We start from the raw sequence: 23826 nt of genomic DNA on the forward strand, positions 1-23826 counted from the left end.
TTTCTCACTATATATTAATATAGTTCATATTAAATGTTTGTATTATAATAAATACAATTTGACAACAGTCTCATGTTATTATTTATTTTTACTTGTATAACATTTTATATATATCTTAGCCCGATATTTACCCAGCTATAAATATCCCACATCTTACTACTTATACCTAATATGTATAAGTATATATGTGAGAAAAATATTATTAATGAGATAGTTAAAATACATTTGTTTGTGTACATTAATAAGACAATCGTTTATTTAAACTTTAGACTCTAATAATACTAATGTTAATTTGATAATAAAAATATTATACCAATTATAAATGTACTTATTCTTTACACAAACTTGTATTATAAATCATTTAAAATTATTTAGTTTTATTAAAATAAATATTTGTCAGTATAAATTATTAAAAATAAAGTTTAGTATTTAAATAATAAAGATAAAAATAAAGTTTAATATTTAAATTTAGGTGCTCTTTTTAAGCACATAGGAATCATTAACTATTGTCAAAATTTTATAATTATTTTAATTGCTACATTTTTTTATTATTTCATTTATCCTATTTTCCTATCCACTTATTATTATAACAAAAATCCATTTTTCACAAGTAATCATAAGGTTTTATTATAATGAAAGCATTCTTTTCCCTTTAACAGTACACCAGTGGTATATATTCCATTGACATATTGATATTTTTACTTTTTTATTTATATATTTTTAATTTTCAATGAATTTGAATAGTTTTTGTTTGATATTTTTTCCAGAATAAGTATAACTGTATTACAAAACAGAAAAATCATTTTATCTTTTTTCAAAGTAAAGGAAATGTTCTGTCCCTACACTGCTTACCCTATAAATGTTATAACTTATTCATTTCATTTTCAAATAATGACATTATTTATATCAGTGTATACTTTGAATTGGTGGTAGTGTTTGACGATTCATAAGTACTTTTAAAAGTCTATTTGAATGAAAGTAATTTGAATTGATAGAAATACAATAACTAAATTATTAATTAATAAATTCTTACCATATTTGATATGATTGTCTCGTTTATTATTTTATTAAATTTTAAAATTCTCATAATCTTATATATAAGAAATATATACAATTATAATATAAGAGCTTTAATGAGTACCTTAACATGCATTGAGGAAGTACAACCAAATTACGTTCACCTTGACTTATATTACCTGAGTATTTACAATGACAGATTTACATGAGCTTATACAAATTGAACACACATGAAAAAAGTGTATTATTGAAGAAGACACTACATTAAATGATTAGTCGTAGCTTAAACAATTATGTAAACGCCGGTGGCAATGAAAATATCATGATGTAATGATATTTACTCGATAACTTAGCTATAAAAAGTTAAATGATTCACACAAGATGTGAATCCGTCTTATTGTTATATTTTTTGTATTCTATCACGAGTTCTAAATGGAGGGAATAATAAAAAGATACATAAATACTTTAAATTGTATTGTTTTCATATAAAACTACTATATATTGTCATCGTAATAATGTTCAAGTAACATTAACCTGCTTATATTTTATTTGAATATTCTTCTTTTTTGTTTTTGCTGTAATACTCATTAATGGCTTTAATGCATTAATGCGCTTCACGCAGGGGATATTATTTGGGGCTCACTGGCACCAAATACTCACTTGCAAAATTCAAAACAATAGTTTCCAAATACGATTATGAAAATACAAGTTCGAAATCTTAAATCTATATAATTTGGATAATCTTAAAACATTTAAAATACATTGAAGGTATATTGTCAAATGGCATTTGTAGTACGTAGCTAGAGTTAAAAATACATGCACACGAAATCGATTTATGTAGTCTTATAAATAAAGTGCATAATCGTATTTGCGAATGAAATACTACGAAGTTAAAAGCATTTTTATTTCGTAAATACTTTTGTTAACATTTATATATACGCAAATTTGTCGTAATTATAATATTTTGATGCGAAGTCGTCTGTGGTCTGTATTTTTACTGTATATTTTTTTATTTATAGAATTAAACCTTAAAATTAAAATGTTATATAATAATAACGGTATATAAGAGATAAGAAAAAAGATAATGAGTGTCGATGAATAAAATCCAATTAATTAAAATATATATTAACAATACCTGATAATATGTGTTACATTAAGATAATGTATATTTTATGCAAGTTATATAAAAATATAGCCAGGTTGATATTTTTAGAAAATGGCTGAGACAAATCCACAAGCCGGCGATACGGGCCCACCGAAGGGCATTCCTGCTTTAAAAGCACACGTCATAGCGAACAAAGTTGATGTAGCGCTTTGGGGAATTCGCCTGCTCACAGTTCTTTTCACTATTGGTTATGTCATACCTATCTTTAACAAGTAAGTATTTTTTTTTACTATTTCGTCCATTTACTGACGTTGTTGACTAATTCACACGACTAGTTAAGCGGTATACGAGCTATTTTAATTGCAGCTTATTAGCGTTTTTAGAATGTTATTGATGTAAACATTTTTAGCCAGTTTTGTTTTGTATGCTAAAATGTAATTAACTGGTTTACATGTATAATAAAATGAAATATAAATTGGACGCAAAAACTTAGAATATATAACATACCATACAAAATGGGGCACAAATCTTTCATGAATTGAAGTATATTAATGTTAACCGAAATACCTTCATAATCAACAAAACCTGTCTGCACGCTTTATTCGAAAACTACTGCTTGGATTTTAAAGAAAATATTTTAAGTGAGCTATATATACAATTTAGTTTACGTTTTTAGAATTATCATCCTTCAAATGGGAAAACTACTCGAGAATTATCGCTCACGTATGAAGTTGCGGTCATTGAGCGTCACGTTTATATTTGTATGATTTTTTCCCCTGCTTAGCCCCGTGTCAGCATTCTTTAAAGCCCTGCTAGCAAACGCCGCGACGTCCGCGCTGCGGCTGCACCAGCGCATCCCGGCGCGGGAGATCGCTCTGTCGCGGGAGTTCATCAACCGTTTCTTCCTAGAGGACAGCGCACACTATCTCTTCTACTCGCTCATATTCATGAATGTGGCTCCTAATTTATGTATCCTTTTCAAAAATACGTTGACCTGGTGACCTAGGGTGCAAATTGTAGATTTTAGTAATTAACTTTTTGACCAGAATGCTCTACTACACACAGATGTTCTCGTGCGGTCTTAATAAATGATTATAAAGTTAATCATAATTGTACGTGGGAATTATTCATATTAGCCTCTTATTTCATTGCCATTGCGCGCTCAATGCTTTTTTGAGGTAATTACGACGTTTTGGTTGCTTAAAATGTGGTTTTGTACAGCAAAAAGTTTAAAGCACTTGTATTATAAAAAAAAAACGTTAAAATATACACAATTTTACGGATTTTTATATATCATCTGGAATCTGGGCTTTTATTTAAATCATAATAATCGCGTCTTGTAATGTGAATTAAATTTTTCATTTTTAAATTATCAATTGCGTGACATTGACAGATTTACTCTTTCATTTTAGATAACACACAGAAAATAAATACCTGTGTATTACTTATTATAAGATCTTCGTTTGTACAATAAACGTCCAATCGCTTAATATCTGTCTCATCCACACAATCTTACGGTTAGAAATTTGCTGGGATGGGCAGGTGAGGGAATAAAAATTATGAATACTACTAATTCTGTGACCGGAAGCTAAAAGGGCCAAAATACATTTTGAGTAAATTGTAAACCACGTTTTGCCATTTATCAAAAAAATTATCAAATGATAGTATTTCTGCTCAAACGGTATACGCCTTGTATTACTAAAACCAACGATATTATGCTTCTTTACGAACTGGTGGTATATTTTTGTTAACTGTTATATTGAATAAAGGTGTGACTTGGAAAAAGTTAACCCTGAGCAACAACAAACCTGGTCGATGTATTTTTTGATTACCAAAAGTAAAGGTTATTGAGCCCTTTTAACGCCAGACGACAGAATTATATTTCATACTTTAGGGTATTATCGGCTCACAATCACATTACATCAAAAATAACAGTTCTACGTTGATCGTATGATTTGTAATTGAATGGTGCAAAAAAAGCCAACCAAATAATAGTTTTAACGAAACAAATAAAATATTACTACTGAAGGTTATTTTTAGACTAATTTAATTACGATTACCGGTTTACCAATATCGATCCTCGTGACGGCCGGATATCATGTTAAAACTATCTCGATCGGCAATGCGAGATTGTAAGAACTCACTTCATTACTCACGTATATTTTGAAAGTAAGGTGACCTATAAATAAATGTCTTGCACACTTTGCGAGACATTTTAAGAAAAATTTTGATTCCCTAAGATGAAAACTCATAAAGGGTACCTATATTTCTCTTTTGGACTAGTGTTAGAAATTTCCATTTTACAACTTTGTATAAATATCTGTATTCTTGAAAATAAGTTAGTTAAATAACACTTTACGTGGTTCGAGGAAATGAACTCGTTATCAAAAATTTTTAAATCATTAATGTTGACATGTCTTGTATTTTAAAAACCTTTTATGTGTAAAGTTAAGGATTTACATATAAAGAGATGTCAAGGTCAACGAGTGTTACCAACGGATAATTATCTGCGTGGAGTTGACATTATGTTTATATTTATATAAAGTCCAATTATGTAACACGATACCGTTTAAAAAATACATATAAAAATGGATATAAAATTGAAAATAAAAATGAAATGTGTATTATTGAAATAATTTATAATTAAAGTAATTCTATATTTTTTTGTGTATGAACATAAAAATGATTTCTGTGACTTATCTATTAAAGATATGTAAGAGTTATAGAGTATAGATATGTGCGTTCGCGCACAGTTTTACAAATCTTTTTTACAATTTTTCGAGTATCTGTTTAACATCGTTTCATAGAATACGTTCGTTCAAAAAGTTTCTATACCCTATTTTAACCGAAGGAGATAAACAAACCTTAGATTTACATATAATAATGTTTTACACTACAATGTTTTTGATTAATTTACCTTTATTTATAAACACTATTTCACTTAACTAGTTATAACCGCATATATTTAACTTCCAAAGTTTCGATTGCAACTTTACTTTTCTCACGAATCCATAGTGATTGTCCTAGATTATTCAACATCTCGACCAATAATATAGCATCAATTCAATGTGTGTTTATTTGTCTTTGCTCCTCTTGTTAAGTAAGTAAAGTTTTTACGTGAATATAAAAAAATATGAGTAACTTTATAATGTCATAACGAATAAATTTTTTTTAATTTGGGCATACGAAATTTACTCATGAAGTCGAGAATATGTAATATTCGTTTTATTCCAGTTTTGAATATATCATACAATTTTCTCTATATTTTCTACGATAAAAATAATATTTTCTTTGACTTGTATTCAGTAATTTTGACGCCAATCTTTTTATTCGCTTTACTGCACGCCGCGTCGTACTCACTCACAATCCTTGACGTAAGTATTTATTATTCATAAACTAGTCTTCAATATAGGTAATATTACGTTTTTAGTAAATAAATTTATTTATCAAACAAAGTAATACTTATTAATATTTTCGGAAGCAATTACCATAGACAATGAAATATGCAAGACACTTTCTAAATTAAAAAGAATTTAAAATACGCTAGTCACTTATATTTCTAAAGGACATACGACATTTAATGTTGGTCATTTACAGAAAAAAGTTAAAGTTAAAAAAAATCTCAAATTCTAATTCGTTTTCGAGTAATTAAATTATTACAACAAGCATAAAACTAAGATTAAATTTAATTTGTAGGTATTCGAATTCGAAAAAAAAATCAGGAACAATTCATTATATTTTATCAAAACCTATAGTTTTATTATAAACAATGTACATTATATTTAAAAAAAATATCATCTATATATTCTTCAAGTATATATATATCATACGTAGCTAGCTCGTAGGAAGTAGGAACGTTGTCACAATAGCGACTGTGTCCCGCAGACGCTGGGACAGAACTCGATGTGGGTGGCGCGGCTGCTCATCTCGCTGGTGGAGTTCCAGTCGCGGAACATCCTGCGCGTGGCCGCGCTCGCCGAGATCGTGCTGTTCCCGCTCGTCGTCATCATGGCTTTCGTGTGAGTATATCACGTTTATGACGTTTATTTTAATTTCGTTATGCACTTTTTTTTATAAGGTGAAAGGTTTTTAGGTTTTATTTATGGAAGGTGGTTAGGATTTTTCTTTTCTGAATATTGCTGTAAAAATTATTAGTAAAAAAATACCGGCTCTTAGTTTGCAGTTCCGCTTTTTTGCTAATTGTTTCGTTCACATTTCCTAGCAATCCAGTATTGGCGTAAGTCTTTTGCAGGATTCTTCTGGCTTCCAAATTATTGGATGTGTTTTATTCGAGTCGCCAAATGCTAAGGAAAGAATGCTAAAGTGACTTCTTGTTCTTCTTTCATATTCATTTAATATGTCGCTGTAATTGTATAGGACCAGGAACGTTTCACTAGGGGTTGCTCTACGACTGACAAGAATTTGCTTAAGCATACATACGATGCACGGAATTAATCATAGAAAGCTATTGGAATTTTATTTGATCTTTATAATGTCGAATATCCTCTAGATTTGTGGTAAAAATGGGCGTTTCACAGGGTCCAACTTTGGGTCCTTTCCTGTTTTTGATATACATAAATGATGTCCCATTTTATTCATGTATTTGTGGTAATGTATTATTTGCTGATTATACATCATTATCATTAGTCTTTAGTTTACAGGACAAATACTAATTATGATGTAAATAAAACATTATAAATAATACGGAATTGGTTTACGATAAGGTGTCGTCCATTAATCATGTGATGTTTTTAGCAACATATTTGTGAGGTGTATGTAGGTGAGGTTTTAGACTGAAAACCCCCGCATACCCAAAATCACGTGTATTTTTTTAGTATAAAGTATATTGTAATTTTCAGAATATTATCTGAAAATACAGATATAATCTGATTAATTTTTTGTTTCGAAATCGTCCGTTCTACGAAAAATATCCACGTGATATCTCTAACCCCTCCTTGTGATATTTCATGCTTTTTTTTTCCGTTCGGCCCCCCCCTTTCGAGCCTCGCATGATTAATGGACGATCCCTAAGCAATTTGGTTTTGAATTCCAATAAAAATCAAAATGTGTTGTGTTTGTCTAATAGTATGTTTATTGAACACAGGAGATCTCACTATCAATGATATTGCACAGTATTTTTAGGAATTACTTTATAATTAATGGATTTTCATGCCTTTTTGTTTCTTATCGTGTCGATGTGTCTGTTCTCAGCGGGTACTGCGGCCTCATGACCCCGTTCGTGTACTACTACTTCGTGACGTGGCGCTACGCGTCCCGACGCAACCCCTACACGCGCAACACCTTCCGCGAGCTGCGCGTGCTCGCCGAGCGCACCGCCGAGCGCCCCGCCCTCCCCGCGCCGCTGCGCTCCGCCCTCGGCGCCGCCGTGCAGCTCGTGTGCCGCATGGCGCCGCCCGTCGAGACGGTGCAGCAGTGAGTGCGTCTCTCTCTAACACTACACACTCGGCGCGCCGTGCAGCTCGTGTGCCGCATGGCGCCGCCCGTCGAGACGGTGCAGCAGTGAGTGCGTCTCTCTCTAACACTACACACTCGGCGCGCCGTGCAGCTCGTGTGCCGCATGGCGCCGCCCGTCGAGACGGTGCAGCAGTGAGTGCGTCTCTCTCTAACACTACACACTCGGCGCCCCGTGCAGCTCGTGTGCCGCATGGCGCCGCCCGTCGAGACGGTGCAGCAGTGAGTGCGTCTCTCTCTAACACTACACACTCGGCGCGCCGTGCAGCTCGTGTGCCGCATGGCGCCGCCCGTCGAGACGGTGCAGCAGTGAGTGCGTCTCTCTCTAACACTACACACTCGGCGCCCCGTGCAGCTCGTGTGCCGCATGGCGCCGCCCGTCGAGACGGTGCAGCAGTGAGTGCGTCTCTCTCTAACACTACACACTCGGCGCGCCGTGCAGCTCGTGTGCCGCATGGCGCCGCCCGTCGAGACGGTGCAGCAGTGAGTGCGTCTCTCTCTAACACTACACACTCGGCGCGCCGTGCAGCTCGTGTGCCGCATGGCGCCGCCCGTCGAGACGGTGCAGCAGTGAGTGCGTCTCTCTCTAACACTACACACTCGGCGCGCCGTGCAGCTCGTGTGCCGCATGGCGCCGCCCGTCGAGACGGTGCAGCAGTGAGTGCGTCTCTCTCTAACACTACACACTCGGCGCGCCGTGCAGCTCGTGTGCCGCATGGCGCCGCCCGTCGAGACGGTGCAGCAGTGAGTGCGTCTCTCTCTAACACTACACACTCCGCGCCGTTACATATGTCATGTCATTCACACTTTCAGAAGTTTATTAACCAAAGCTTATTTCTATTAGTCAATATATAAATATACGGGACTTATTTTAGTTTAAACAACATCTCAAAGTGTTTTCCATTTCAGATAACGCACGGATCGACACTCGCGAGTGATACCATCGTCGACTACATCACTAAGTCCAGTTGCATATGAGGGTCTTTTAAGATTGCAAAATAACTTTTTAAGTTTTCGCTTTCCACAGATTTACTGCGAATATTTTTTACTATAGTTATTAATAAAAAAGCTGTTTAAGGCCGTGGATATGACATGCAATAACATTAAATGGTACAATGAATGTCTACGCAAAAAAAAAGTATATTATAAGTACACAATGTATTTTTGCATTTTCAAACGTCTTGGTTGTTAATAAGTATTGTAAACGGGATAACGTGTGGTATATTATTATGTTAAGTTAATATTATTTAATACGGAGAAGTGAACAATTTTGGTCCAATTTAAGTTAGAGATTAGAAAAAATATAATGTATTGAAATGTATAGCGACAAACATATTTTATAAAATATTTGTCTACTTCCATTTATTTGGTCATATAAATTTTCTTCACTTGTAACAAGTCCGATATGATTGAAAAGCTCGGTGATCATTCCATTTATAATTTGGGAATATTGTAAATTCCTTGATTTAAGAAATGACAAGATTTTTACAATCTTTCATATTGTTGCCGTTTCATTATTGTATTATATATCAATTGCACATGGTTTGGGATGGATGTAGCCTGGATTTTTAAATAAAATGTTAGTAAGAACATGTTATTGTCTTATTTTCCGTACAGTTAATGGAAATCATCAGAATAATATTTTATGATGAATTCAAACTCAAATTATTTGCCATAAAATACAGTTTGAACTTATGGTGTTCTTTCTCTCTTCAAATACGTGAACAATGATTTAAATAGTTAACGTATTTTATTGTTTATCTAAAATGTAAAAATATCTATTTATTGTAATACTAATAATTTATGGTCTTTAGTCGCACTTTCTAATCAAACAAAAATAAAATTTCCTTAATTTTTGGGCAAAACATCAATGCCTAATATAATTAAAATAATTTTGTCTAATGGAGAAGTCGGGAATAGCGTCTATGGATATAAAAAACTGAGTGATATCATTCTCAATGTAGAATACCTTATGCAATAGCAAATATCTTTAACTTTTGTTAATTATTTAATACATAATATCAGGTATTATAATTATATCTAGTGCCTAGGCAATGTTCCATATCAAGAAACAATTTTATTGGATGGCTTCAGCCATTTTTCTTAAGTGCCTACGTAAACACCCGAAACACTACGTGAAAACACAAAGTGTACTGCTACACTAAATATTACATAAAATTATTTCTATCAGTCATTATTATATTACATAACATGACTGCCTCGTTGGTCTAGTGGCTTGATGTAAGGCCGCATACCCGGTGGCCCCGGGTTCAATTCCCAGGTCGGGCCAATAAAAAGTTATTAGGTTTTTCTGTCAGAAAATTCTCAGTAGCAGCCCGGATTCTGGAAGTGTGTACACTCCCGTACCTCGGAAAGCACGTAAAGCCGTTGCTCCTGCGCCTGAACTCTTTCCGGTCGTGTCGGATTCGGATTATGAGAGTTATGGAATAGAGTGCACCTGTGTTAGCGCACACACTTGTGCACTATAATATCTCTTGCGTAGTTGGCTAATCTAAATGTCCGAAAATAATACCTTCGGTAAAAAATAATAATATGGGCTTGACTCAGGTTTTCCAATTTAAATACCTTGGATAGTTTCAAGGATGATAATGACATTGAATGGGAGAGGAGAGCATTATCAATAAAAGCTAACATGATGGCCAGAAGAGTAAGTAAGAGTTATACATTCAAATCATACAACACTTTTCGTGTCCAGTACAATAATGCCTTTAGATTGCTGATTGGGTTACCTCGCTTCTGTAGTAAGTACTTCAGGGATGTTTGCTGAGCGAATATGCTGTTTTTACGCATTAATGCGAAAAGGTGTGGAAGGTTCACAGGTTGCGGGCCAGCTCCAACAAAATTCTAATCATGATTGCTACCATACTAGACTTCCCTCTTCCCCCCGGATCGCCGTACGGTGTAGACGTGCTACTTGAACCTCTTTTTGTCTTATTAAAAAAAAAAAATTACACTTTTTAAAGTAAATAAATAGTGTTGTGAAAAATAGGAGAACATAAATCGCAAGAGACCGTCTGTAAAGTGAGTGAATCTTCTGTTTACCTGTTGCCCTGGTACCTTGCGCTTGCGACTGAAATTTCTGCCTACAGCTACGTGATTGGTCAGGTGGCTCCACCCAACTGTTGGCCATTGGTCCTATGACCCCGCCCAACTGCTTTGTAATCGGTCGTATGACTCCGCCCAATTGCTTATATCACCTATGAGGTACTTTTGACCGGACCATCTTGCACTTACGATTTACGTACTAATTACTGATTGGAATCTAAAATCCCACCTACCATACGAGATCTAACCAGCGTTATTTATTATAAGCTCCTACTGATATACACTATCCTAGTACCATGGATTCATCGTTAAACAAGTCAGCCTCCTATCCGGAAATAGACTTAATTAGTAGAGAGGATAAAACACCACCGAACTATGTTGCGTATCGGAACAAACGGGCTAGAGAAACCGAATTCAACATAGACCTAGATAGTTTTAAGCTCGAGATAAAAAGTATGATAACATCTTTATTTGCTACACAAACGAAGGAAATTCAAAAAATTATTGCTACTCAAAAAGAAATACAACAAAATTTATAAATATCGAAAACTCAATCGCCTATTTAACCGACCAGAATGAGGAATTTAAAAAGAAAATTGAATTATTAGAAGGTAAAATTAAGGACGATCAACTGTATATAAGCACGCTGGAGGATCGGATTGAAGATCTTCAAAGAGGGATGAGTAAATGTAACTTCTAAATAAAGAACGTTCCATCACAATCCAACGAAACCAAAGAAGACCTTACTGAAATGGTTTTATGTTTGGCCAGAAATGTAGGCTATAATATTGAGAAAACCGATATTAAGGACATGTATAGAGTACGGGTAAAAAAAGAAAAAACAAAAAATAGCTCCATCGTTGTTGAGACTTCCTCCACCACTTTAAAAACTGGCATTTTGAAAATGTGTAAAGCCTACAATATTAAACATAAATCTAAATTGTGTGCCAAACACTTAGGGATAAGAACAGCCGAAGACACTCCGATTTACATATCGGAACAACTTACTCCAAGAGGGGCCCGTCTGTACTTTCTGGCTCGGGACATCGATAAATCGAAAACGTATCGGTTCTGTTGGACTGCTTACGGTAAAGTTTATCTACGGAAAGATGAAAATTCACCTATTATTAACATAAATAGTGAGACACAAGCGCATCAATTATTACAAAAATGACTATATGTAGCCGGCTTTATATACCAAATGTGTTTCAATTTAAAGTACTTTAAAAATATTATATGTAAAATTATGTTTTGGTTATTATTAGAATTAGCTGTTAATGTAATTATTAGTATTAAGAACATTTATACTACACAGCATGGAACTCATTTACCTTTTTTCGTCATCATACAATCAACAGCACACTTACACATTTACAATGTACACATATCTAAATCTTATATACACAAATACACATTCACACATACACACCACCTAATAACCATATATTTTCTGACTACAAAAGTATATGTTAAAACCATTCACAACAGAAGCACGCGTATTCTTTTTAACTTTATTAAAACAATATTGTATACAAAAATATCTATATATTATACTACTATATATATAACTTACATACTCTACATACTTGGCTTACTAAATTTATCACATTGTTATGGATAGGTCTCTTACTACTCAGAATGAAATAGACGATCTCGAAGTTAGTAGAGCAATGCAATGTGATATTGAAGACCTTAAGCAGTATATACCCGTTAAAGAAAACGACTTAACTATCATATCACAAAACATTAGAAGTGTTTATAGTAATATATGCGATTTGAATGTTGCCTTAAATGTATTAAACTTTGCCCCTGACATAATTATACTAACCGAATGTAGAATTAATCCTAGTAAAACAATTCCAAACCTTTCTAATTATAATATGCACGCCATGACTCATCACCTCAATCAGAATGATGGGGTTGTGGTATACTTAAATAAAAATATTGTTTGCACAAAAGCAAAAGAAATTAAATTATGTCATGCTTCATGTATTCAAATAAGTATTGGAACTACTGTTATTCTGGGCATATATCGTTCGCCATCAAACATAAACGCTGAACAGTTCATCAATTCATTAAATTCCCATCTGGAAACTTTAAAATCTTTTAAAAATATTTATTATTTTATTAACTGGGGACATTAATATAAATATTGTCGCTAAAGAAACAGAGCAAAGTCAGGAACGTAATAATAGATTAAACTATGTGAACCTGTTATCGATGCACAGTTTGATGCCGGGTCACTCATTCCCAACAAGGGAAAACAATTGTCTTGATCACTTCATGTTAAAATTAGACAAAAACAAAAATTCTGCCCAAATCGCAGTCCTGAACACTACCATCACAGACCATAATATGATATTTCTTTGTTTGGCTTCATTTAAACATAAAGCACATATGAACATAAAAACTATTGTAGATTTTGATGGGGCTCTTGTTAGTTTAGCGGAGAAAAATCTGTCAGAATTACTATTTTGTGATAACCCAATAACTGTAATTGAAAAGCTTATTCATAATATTGCTGAGTCCTTGAAAGATAACACCAAAACTATACGTGTACCTAAAAATAAAAGAGTTATAAAGCCGTGGATAACTCCCGGCATATTGAAATGTATTCGAAACAGAAATAGGATGCAAAAAAGGCTAAGATCAGACCCATCTAACGAAATTTTAAAAATCTCATACAAAAGGTATCGTAATTTCTGCAATAAACTTATCAAACAATTAAAACGAAAATACGACAGAGATCAGTTGGAAAAATCATCTAAAAACTCTAAAAAATTTTGGTATAACATTAAATCTATAACTAACTTGAACTGCTCAAAATGAGATAATACAGAATTACTAAACATAAGATCTTCTCCCACTGAATCAATTAATTATATCAATGACTACTTTGCTAGCGTAGGTGAAAAACTGACCACTGATATTGTCCAAGCAAGTGGTTCATTTTTTTCCAATACTCATACATGTCAGTTAAACTCCTTTGTACTTCTTGATACAGACTGTAAAGAAGTACATGATGTACTTATGTCTCTTAAAACAGATAGTGCCCCTGGATGGGATAATATTCCAACTAAATTTTTAAAAATAGCTAAATTAGTAGTTGTTCCAATAATCTGTCATCTAACGAACCTTTGTTTTAGAAAAGGAATCTTTCCGTCCCTACTTAAACGATCTATCATAACTCCCGTTCACAAGGGTGGTGACAGAGATGACGTTAGTAACTATCGTCCAATTTCCGTTTTGCCGTCAATATCAAAGTTAATAGAAAAAATTATAAATGTGAGATTATTAAACTATTTAAATAAATTTAAGCTTTTGTCAGACTCTCAATATGGTTTTCGTCAGGGCAAATCCACGGAGGACGCTGTTGAAGCTCTAACCTCGCACATTGTTAAGAGTCTTGACAGTGGTAAAAGGTCTTTGGCTGTATTCCTTGATTTAAAAAAAGCCTTTGATACGGTCTCTGTCCCCATTCTTGTGAAAAAGTTAGAAAATTTGGGAATCAGAGATACCTCGCTGGCTCTTTTTAGGGACTACTTGAGCGACCGAACTCAAGAAGTCAAAATTGGACAGTTTGTTAGTCGTGCCTCAAAAATAACTTATGGCGTACCGCAAGGTAGTGTCTTAGGACCTACCTTGTTTCTAATTTACATTAATGATCTCTGTAATTTAAAAATAAACAATGCTAAAATATTTTCCTATGCAGACGATACCGCAATTGTTTTTACAGATACTAGTTGGAATAAAGTTAAAAATACAACAGAAAGAGGTCTCTTCACTGTCTCCTGTTGGCTGAAGTCAAATTTACTGTCTCTAAACACAACCAAAACAAACTACATGCCTTTTTCCATCTATAATCGAACCCAGCCAGATAGTAACTATAATATTACAGTTCATGTTTCCAATAGCATTAAATGTGAGGACTGTAATAACTGCTACATGATCAAACGAGTGAACTCTTTCAAGTACCTTGGTGTGTTAATTGATCAAAGACTATCATGGGATGCACAGCTAGAAGCTATAGGATGTAGATTGCGTAAACTAATTTGGATATTTAAGATGTTACGCCACAAAGCCTCTTGGGCCTTATTACATAAAATATATAAAGCTTTGGCGCAGTCAATATTGGAATACTGTATTCCTGTATGGGGAGGAGCTGCTAAATCTAAGTTCATTGAAGTTGAGAGAGCGCAAAGGCTTTTGCTAAAAGTTATCCACTTCAAGCCATATCGCTTCTCAACGGACACGCTATATTCAATGAGCCAAATACTGACTGTCAGACAAATGTATATCCAACGTATCATTCTTAAAGCTCATAAATCATTAAAATTCATTAAATCCAGTTCATTAAACAGAAGAATAAAACATAAAATTTCTGAAACGTATGGTGCTAAGACTACTTTTGCTAGCAACCAATATATAAACACGTTCTGCCTACCTTTATAATAAAATTAATAAAATTCTAAACATATATCCCGAACAATATTTTAACCGTAACCGTAACAGCCTGTGAATGTCCCACTGCTGGGCTAAAGGCCTCCTCTCCTCTTTTTGAGGAGAAGGTTTTAGAGCTTATTCCACCACGCTGCTCCAATGCGGGTTGGTAGAATTCACATGTAGCAGAACTTCAGTGAAATTAGACACATGCAGGTTTCCTCACGATGTTTTCCTTCACCGTAAAGCACGAGATGAATTATAATCACAAATTAAGCACATGAAAATTCAGTGGTGCTTGCCCGGGTTTGAACCCACGATCATCGGTTAAGATTCACGCGTTCTTACCACAGGGCCATATTTTAACGTCAAACAGAAATTATTTGAATGGTTAAAAACAAAAACATACGATGACACCGAATTAATTGTTTCATAAAACATAATCTAATCTACTGTAATCTACACATACACATACACACACACACACGCACACACGCACACACACACACACACACACACACACACACACACACAAACACACAAGTAAAATTCATTTTGATATAATGTTAGTTTACCTACTGATTGTGAGTTTTAGTATATAGTAAGATATTGTTTATTCTTTTTAAGAACATGGACAGAATTGTATGTTATGGAAGAGCGGGTCCTTCTGTCAAGAGTATTATATTATACTCACTAGAGGGTCCCAACCTTTATTTGCTATGTACAACTTGATAAAGAATAAACAATTTTTTCATTTCATTTTCATACTAGACTATATTTATAAACCGCTGTTGTAAAGTTTCAGTTGGATCAGTAAGTTATATAAGTAGAAGATTATTTAATTTTTTGTAATTTTGTATAAGTCTTGTTACTTGAATAAATAAATAATTATTATAGATGGGAAATGAGAATTCAGGATTTCAAATTAGATGGTAGGTACCTATCACTTATCTGTTGCAGCGGTTAACAAAATATTACACTCTACTAGATATCTATATTTTATCATTCAGATTCTCGCGCCAAAATATCCTTTTTCGACCGTATTTTGTTCATCATTATTATCTATGAAACCTCTACACTACAGAACCATTACTATCTCTATATTCATGTGTGGGCGCCGTATGGCGAAGTATCTTTGTGCATAGTGTCCCTTAAAATGTATGAAATTGGTGGTGGTGAGCGAGTGGTTGAAACTCAAAGGAACGCGTTAATATTCGGTAAGGTAAAACGGAATCAGAGAAAACTATACATCCACTTTGAAAAGTTGCTATTTTCAAATTATTATATTAGTCAAATTTATAAATCCCAATGACTAAACGGATAAATGTTAATTTTTTATAATATCGAGCAGCTACAATAGCGCCATGCTGGCAATTTATGCCACTCTTAAACATGCCTGGAGACATTTTTCGGGCGAAGATCTATATAATATACTTCCTGCAACTCACATCATCAGAAGTTACAAACTTTTGAGTATTTTTATTGGATGTGCCTGGATATATGTAAGGGTTAATGTCATTTAGTTTCTCTATCTATATTGTGCAATTGTTTTTACACAATCATTTGGTACCTGAACATAAATTTTTGTTAGATCACTAACTCAAAAAATAAAGATGTGTACATTCTTGTCTTCAATTGGTTTCACATTAAAATGAAACAAAGGTAATATGGTTTTGAATTTAATTGTTAGCTTAAGACCTAAGCGACAGCGGGCACGGGCTGCGGCAGCGGCGCGGGCGCCACGGGGCGCACGTCGGACGTGGGCTCCAGCGGCACAGGCTCGTCCTTGGGCTCCGTCACCAGGATGTGGTCAGGCTGCGGCTTCTTGGGGCCGTTCTTGCCTTGTTGGTCCCATGGCAACATGATCTTGACCTGAAATTACACCAATTGTTAATGAAATCGCTTTTACAAAAAAATCTATACGAAATACCCAGTAATATTATTTTTTATTGAAAATATTACATAATGTAAATAATATTGTAATTAATCTATTTATATCAATCAGTTTCTATGAATAATATATACATTACCAATAAATATCAACAGTCCAAATTTGATACAATTATTTTTTCAAAATAAAAGCTTTACCCAAGAAGAATACCCAAGTGGGGTATTGATTGTCAAAATCACCAGTTCAGAATGAAATACTATCAAGTTTGAGTAATTAAAACAAATGTGTAAATGTAATGATGTTTACATTATTTTACTATTTATATGTTTAGTTTGCACCGTACAAGAACTCATATAGACAAATCCTCCAATAAACAAACTATTTACTCTTCCACTACAAATTAGACCACACACCATGGAATGGTGTGCAATCCCTGATTGTGTGGAATAATATACTAATTAAATCTAATCATTGTATACCTATTTTACTAAAAAGTTAATCTTGATACCTATTTTTTAAAATACTAAGCATGTACTTATTTATGCAGTTAATTAACCTATAACTTACACATACTTCGTGGTCTGAGATTAGTTCAGTATTAACATAAGTTACAAAGTCAACTCACTTTAATACCCAGCACTCCTTGTCTGAGAAGTACGTGTCGGGTGGCAGTATTGACATAGTCGTTGCAAGGGTCACCAGAGTGGATCATAAGGCCATCCACGAATTTCATGGACTTGGCACGCTGACCTCTCAATTTTCCAGACACGACTACTTCGCAACCACGCGCTCCAGACTCCATGATGAACCTGAGCACACCATAGCAGGCACGTCGAACAGCCAAACCTATAATACAAAAAGTCAAGACTCAGTTTTTGGGTTGTTTTAATATCAAATATCTTTTGAATTGTCACTAAATAAAACTGGTTATCTTTTTGTAAAAATAAGTCTGAGTTTGAAAAAAATACTATTGTTACTACATCTCATATAATAAAAATGATTAAAAACTACACATATTGTGAAAAAGACTTTCACAACAGGTGTTTCCATTTTTTAGTAATAATTATTATAACATATTGTATAAATTATGTATGTAGAGTTTCTTTAAAATATGTAAAATTTTCCTTAAGTTTAAAATATATATATTTTTATATATATTTTAAACTTAAGGAACCTATTCAGACTTCCTTAAGTAACTATAACTTTAAAAGCATAAAGTCACATCTCTTATTGTGAAATTAAAGCATCTACTAACCTCCAATGAGTTTGTATCTAAGAGATTCAGCCTGGGCGATGGCGCAAAGTCCTCGCGTGGCCACTTTCTCAGCGTAAAGCTCGACAGACTGTTCGGGAATATTAAACCTCTTCTGTACTACGGAAGTCAACTCGCGAATTCTGCGACCCTTCTCACCCAACACACTCTGTGTCCTAGTAGCCATGATGATGATTTCAGAGCGGGTTGGCGTAACACGCACTTCCACTCCGGAGTACCCATCTTCAGCGAGCTCCCGAGTAAGGAACTCATTAAGCTCCGCCTTGAAAACTCCGTCACCGACGAACTGCAAATTACCGATAGGTTATGTTTTTTACACGAATTGTAATATTATAAAAAAAATTAACCGCTGAGCTAAAGATTCTGTACTAATTTCGTGCAGGAATTCAAGGAGTATATTAAAAGTTGTAACGTTTTAAACTTTAAACTAAATACTAAACACAATACATTTGACAATCATCACTCTCACTTATCCACTAACATCACAATTAACACTTTTAATAATTATCAAAACTTCATTTATATGTTTCCGTAAGATATTAGAGCGTAATATTAAACATATATTTATGTATTTTAAGTACGTAATTTCAACATACTTTCCGCTTTTTGGAAATGTTGTTCACCGCCATGATTGCAAAGGGAGCGGAAAAAACTCAAAAGACAGAAATTTAATAGACAAACGTCAATGTCAATTGTGAAGTTACGGATGCGTTCAGATTTCAGAAGAATTAATCGGTAAATAAAACACGCCTTACATGTGCCCGTTGATATAGTCAATAGCTTTATGATTTTACAATACGTAAAATCAGCAAGCTAAACAACTCTATGATTACACAACATATTTTGGTATGTTTAGTTCATTTTAATATAATATAAATATGATGGTTTTACATTCTAACTATTATTGTTACTTCGAATATAAAGATTTTTTGTAATGATGTTGTACTAATAAAATGTACACTATGTACTATTAGAATTTAATATAAGAAATTGGTAATGTTATTCTATATTAATACTCATTTTAATTTATAACCAATAAAGTACCTACATCCGAAATAAGTGTTACTATTAACTTTTTTTTTAAATTAGATGTTACGTTATTATTGGTATTTTTTGTGATAATGTGTACGATTAATCAATTACATATGTTACTAAGACACAATGCCCATAGATATTGGCAATATAAAAAATGTTAACCATCGCTTACATCACCAATGCGCCACCAACCATGGGAATTAAGATGTTATGTCCCTTGTGTCCGTAATTACACTTGCTCATTCATCCTTCAAACCGGAACACAACAATACTAAGTACCTACCGAGACGAGCTTAATTTTATATTTTAGTTTTTAGATTATTTCTTTTGTTTGAAGGTTACCTATTCCTTAGTTGCAGGGTTTAATAACGTTTGCATTAGATTGTTTAGCTTAATTCTTATTTATAGTTTCATTAGATTAGAAGGGTTGTTATTTTTTTCTATTGCTTGCTTCTGCTTTACCCATGGGCAAACTATTAGGTCCTTACATATGAAATTAGTGTTTTGTCGTACTGACCACTTTGATCTGAAATATCTCCCCTTTTGTTAAGAATTCCAAATTCAAATTTATATATTCATTTAGCTGGTACATTTCAATACTCAAATGACCAGCTTTGTTCATTCAATTGTTTTTTCCTCCTTATTTTTTCTTTGGCGTCGCTACCGCACCGCACCGCACAATTGAAAGCATGAAATATCGGTATATTTACGAGTACGAGTTCTACCGTGGCCCCAGTGCTGCAGAAACAGCTCGAAGGATTCATGATGTATACGTCGCTGGTGTCGCAAAAAAGCACGGTACGTTTTTGGTTTTAACATTTTCGTTCTGGAAATTTCGACCTTCAGAACCAACCCCGTGGACGGCCGGAGACCAAAGTGGAAAATGAAGAATTAAAGGCTATTGTGGAAGCGGATCTATCACAACGCACTTTAAAGATAGCTGCAGGCTTCGGGGTAAGTGATAAAACGGTATTAATCCACTTGAAGCAAATCGGGAAAGTAAAAAACTTGAACGATGAGTACCTCATGAATTGAGTGAATCGAACTTGCAAACACGCGTCGACTGCTGTGTTACTTTGCTTAACCGACACAATAATGAAGGGATTTTAAATCGAATCATTACTTGTGATGAAAAGTGGATACTGTTCGATAATCGGAAGCGCTCGTCGCAATGGCTGAACCCTGGAGACCCAGCCAAATCCTGCTCTAAACGAAAATTGACTCAAAAAAAGTTACTTGTGGGTGTTTGGTGGACTAGCGCTGGTATCGTTCACTACAGCTTTCTAAAATCTGGCCAAACGATTACGGCGGATATCTATTGTCAGCAACTGCAAACCATGAAGGAAATTTTTACTGGTGGTAGGGCTTTGTGCAAGCTCGTCTGGGTAGGTACCGCCCACTCATCAGATATTCTACCGCAAAACAGCTGTACTTGATATTTATTTATTTATTTATTTATTTAGTGTACAGGAAACAAACAGTGAAATAATTACAATAAAATAAAAAATATAAAACAATTCTTAAACCAAAACAGTTTCCATTTATAAATTAATCATAAGTAATTACAAAACAAGACATTTTTTATATTTAATAGGTGCATGAAATTATATAATTCATTTATATAATTTAATTTAATATAAATTTAAATTTTAAATCAAGAAAACATAATTTAATAATAAATAATCAAATTATAATTAATTAATTAATTAAAAATGCATGAGTAAATTAAGGCTCTTCAGAGTATAATATTTCTTTGATATTGTTGTGTTCCGGTTTGAAGGGTGAGTGAGCCAGTGTAATTACAAGTAAGGTTGATGGCGCATTGGCTTTGTAAGCGATGGTTGATATTTCTTACAATGACAATTGTCTAAGGGCGTTTGGTGACCATTTACCATCAGGTAGTCCATATGCTCGTCTGCCTTCCTATTCTATATAAAAAAAACAAGAACTAGCTGCTAAACAACCGAGATTGGTCAATCGCTATAGGCCACTGCTGCTCCACGACAACGCAATACCACACACTGCACAACAAACAACCACTAAGTTAGATGAGCTACACCTGGAATGTCTGCGACATCCACCGTACTCCCCGGATCTTGCTCCAACAGATTACCATTTTTTCCGGAATTTGGACAACTTCTTACAAGGAAAAAAATTCAACTCCGATGCGGCAGTCCAAACCGACTTCAAAGAGTTTATTGATTCTCGCCCCCATGGTTTTTTTAGTAAAGGTATCAATGAACTACCTATGAGATGGCAAAAGTACATAGATAACAACGGTGCATACTTTGATTTAATTAATTAAATATATATTACAAAAAAAAGACTTTATATTCCTCCCGTACAAATCCAATCCTGTCATGCCAATGATATCGTTGTCTTAGCAAATGGTATAGTACAAAGGAGTCATTACATTAATTCAGTAAATCTATTTTACTTTAATTACCGGAATAATAATCACACTCATCTTATGAATATTAAATATTGTGTGTGTTATGAATATATGTTACTTCTTCAAGATTTATTACAGCAAAATATTATGGCATAAATAACATATTTTGGCCTTTTTATCCCATTTAACTGAATTTTCGATTATGACGCGAGCATATGGCGGGAATCGATAGTTAAATATAAAGTAAATTTAGTTATTTTTGTACTCGATTTAATATAATAATAAAACTAAATAAAACTACCTGTTTTTCCACTAAAATAAAGATTAAAGTCAATTAGTTTCTACTTTTAAGAATTGATATTTCACTGCCTCGTTAGTGTAGTGGCTAGATGTAAGGCCGCAGACCGGAGGTTCTAGATATAAATCCCAGGTCGGGCCAATAAAATGTTATTGAGTTTTTCGGTTGGAAATTCTCAGGAGTCTGGAAGTTGGTAGTGTGTACATCCCTCCAACTTCAACTCCCGTCCCTTCCCGAAAGAACGTAAAGCCATTGGTCCTGCGCCTGAATTTTTTCCGGTCATGTCGGTTTACCGACCCATCGGATTGTGAGAGTTAGGGAATAGAGTGTACCTGTGCTTGTGCACAAACTTGTGCACTACAATATGTCCTGCGCAGTTGACTAATCTCTCTTGCGATTAGCCGCCGTGGCCGAACTGACGTTACTTATAAAAAATTGTATCATTTTGACTTTAAAAAGAAAAGACTGTTGCCAGCCGAATCACCGAATGGAAATTTGACGATACAGTACATGAAAATATAATTAGTATTATTAATATTATGTATGTATGTAAATTTAAAATAATACATTTGAATGAAAATATGTTGATTTGATAATAAAGCAGTTGGTATAAATGAAAAGGCACGGCGGTATCACACTTACCTACTATTTATTATGGATAAGTCTTCTTTAACTTATTATTTATTATAATTCACTCTGATTACACTTATTCCTTACTAGATATCGTACTCCACAACCGGACAGAGACTCAGCTTACGATGTGGGTAGTACTAAAGTACTGACTCCAAATAAGCTCGCACGGCAATCTATGCTTTATTCCTCACTGGCTTGGCCTCACGATTGATGGCTGAGGCAGTGTGACGTGACAATAAAGTAAATCAGATTACTGAAAACGAACGAGGTATAATAAAAAGTACACTGTTTACTCAATGCAATTTATTACTTAAGATCTTTTCATTACATACAAACGCACCATGTACTTAGCATAACAATTTATTTTTAACATAAATCATGTCTAGATGATGACAAGAAAATTAAAATATTTATTAAATTATTATATTTATTAATCAGATATTCAACGAATATTTATAAATTTTTGTTATTGAATCCAGTAATAAAATGTTAATTCCATAAGAAGCATGTGCAAATATTTAAGATAAACGTGAGATTACTTACATATAATCGAACAATAACTAATAATTGATTTAGCATTACTTACTACAGATACATTTAAAATATAAACAAATAACAAATTTAACAAAGAAAAATCGATCGCAACTTTTCTTACAATCTTATAATAATTTATTCAATAAATCGTATGACATAATGCACCTAATATTAAAAAAGCTAAATTAATATCTAGAAAAAGAGGTTTTTTTTAATAATTTCCACAGATTTTCAATAGTCTACAGCGGCTACGATTCTAAAATAATCTAGTCTATGTTTCATTGACTAATAATTTCAACAACAATTTATTTTATATATCATCTAGATGACGGCCAACACCTTTAGATGGCCGAGGCAATTCATAAAAAAATCTTATTGTAACGTGAACAATAATTAGAATGGTATTACAGAAGCATTTATTACAAATACCGTTGTTATACGCGTGGAAAGCGGACTCGTAGGCAGAGCGCGCGCGTCCCCTAAAGCTTCATCCGATTAGGTATATACCGATACGTTTACTTGTTAACTTAACGACTTAATCCCTCATGCAAGTAATGATTTTGCTTACAATTACATGGGCAGGACAGTGATTAATTTTCGAAATATACAGGTGACCTTATATTCTAACAAAATAAAGTTCTTATATTTCTAAACCAACAATCGCTTACAT

General features: G+C 33.8%; 2 protein-coding genes across 6 annotated transcripts in view; one reads left to right on the forward strand and one right to left on the reverse strand.

The window, feature by feature from the left end:
* LOC126776882 (Krueppel homolog 2) overlaps nucleotides 1-23826 on the forward strand; it is a 92861-nt gene that overhangs the window by 881 nt on the left and 68154 nt on the right. Inside the window, exons 2-7 of one of the 5 annotated variants that reach the window (XR_007669986.1) lie at nucleotides 2231-2394; nucleotides 2907-3091; nucleotides 5429-5496; nucleotides 6008-6141; nucleotides 7334-7642; nucleotides 8504-9186. Coding sequence is in view for 4 of the 5 variants with exons in the window: in XM_050499738.1 (XP_050355695.1) it covers nucleotides 2234-2394; nucleotides 2907-3091; nucleotides 5429-5496; nucleotides 6008-6141; nucleotides 7334-7559 (774 nt within the window). In the remaining variant the exon portion in view is untranslated. Of the gene's footprint in view, nucleotides 1-2216; nucleotides 2395-2906; nucleotides 3092-5428; nucleotides 5497-6007; nucleotides 6142-7333; nucleotides 7643-8503; nucleotides 9187-23826 lie in introns of those variants that run through there. The other 4 variants (XM_050499738.1, XM_050499737.1, XM_050499740.1 and 1 more) reach the window with 4 other exon arrangements.
* On the reverse strand, nucleotides 16767-18962 carry LOC126776889 (40S ribosomal protein S3). Its single transcript, XM_050499750.1, has 4 exons — nucleotides 18861-18962; nucleotides 18247-18550; nucleotides 17617-17837; nucleotides 16767-16972 (listed from the first exon to the last, which is right to left on the reverse strand). Exons 1-4 carry the CDS (start codon nucleotides 18891-18893, stop codon nucleotides 16799-16801), a joined length of 732 nt encoding a protein of 243 aa, XP_050355707.1. The 5' UTR covers nucleotides 18894-18962; the 3' UTR covers nucleotides 16767-16798.

This window comes from Nymphalis io, chromosome 21 (genome assembly GCF_905147045.1).
Source record: "Nymphalis io chromosome 21, ilAglIoxx1.1, whole genome shotgun sequence".
Taxonomy (NCBI): domain Eukaryota; kingdom Metazoa; phylum Arthropoda; class Insecta; order Lepidoptera; family Nymphalidae; genus Nymphalis; species Nymphalis io.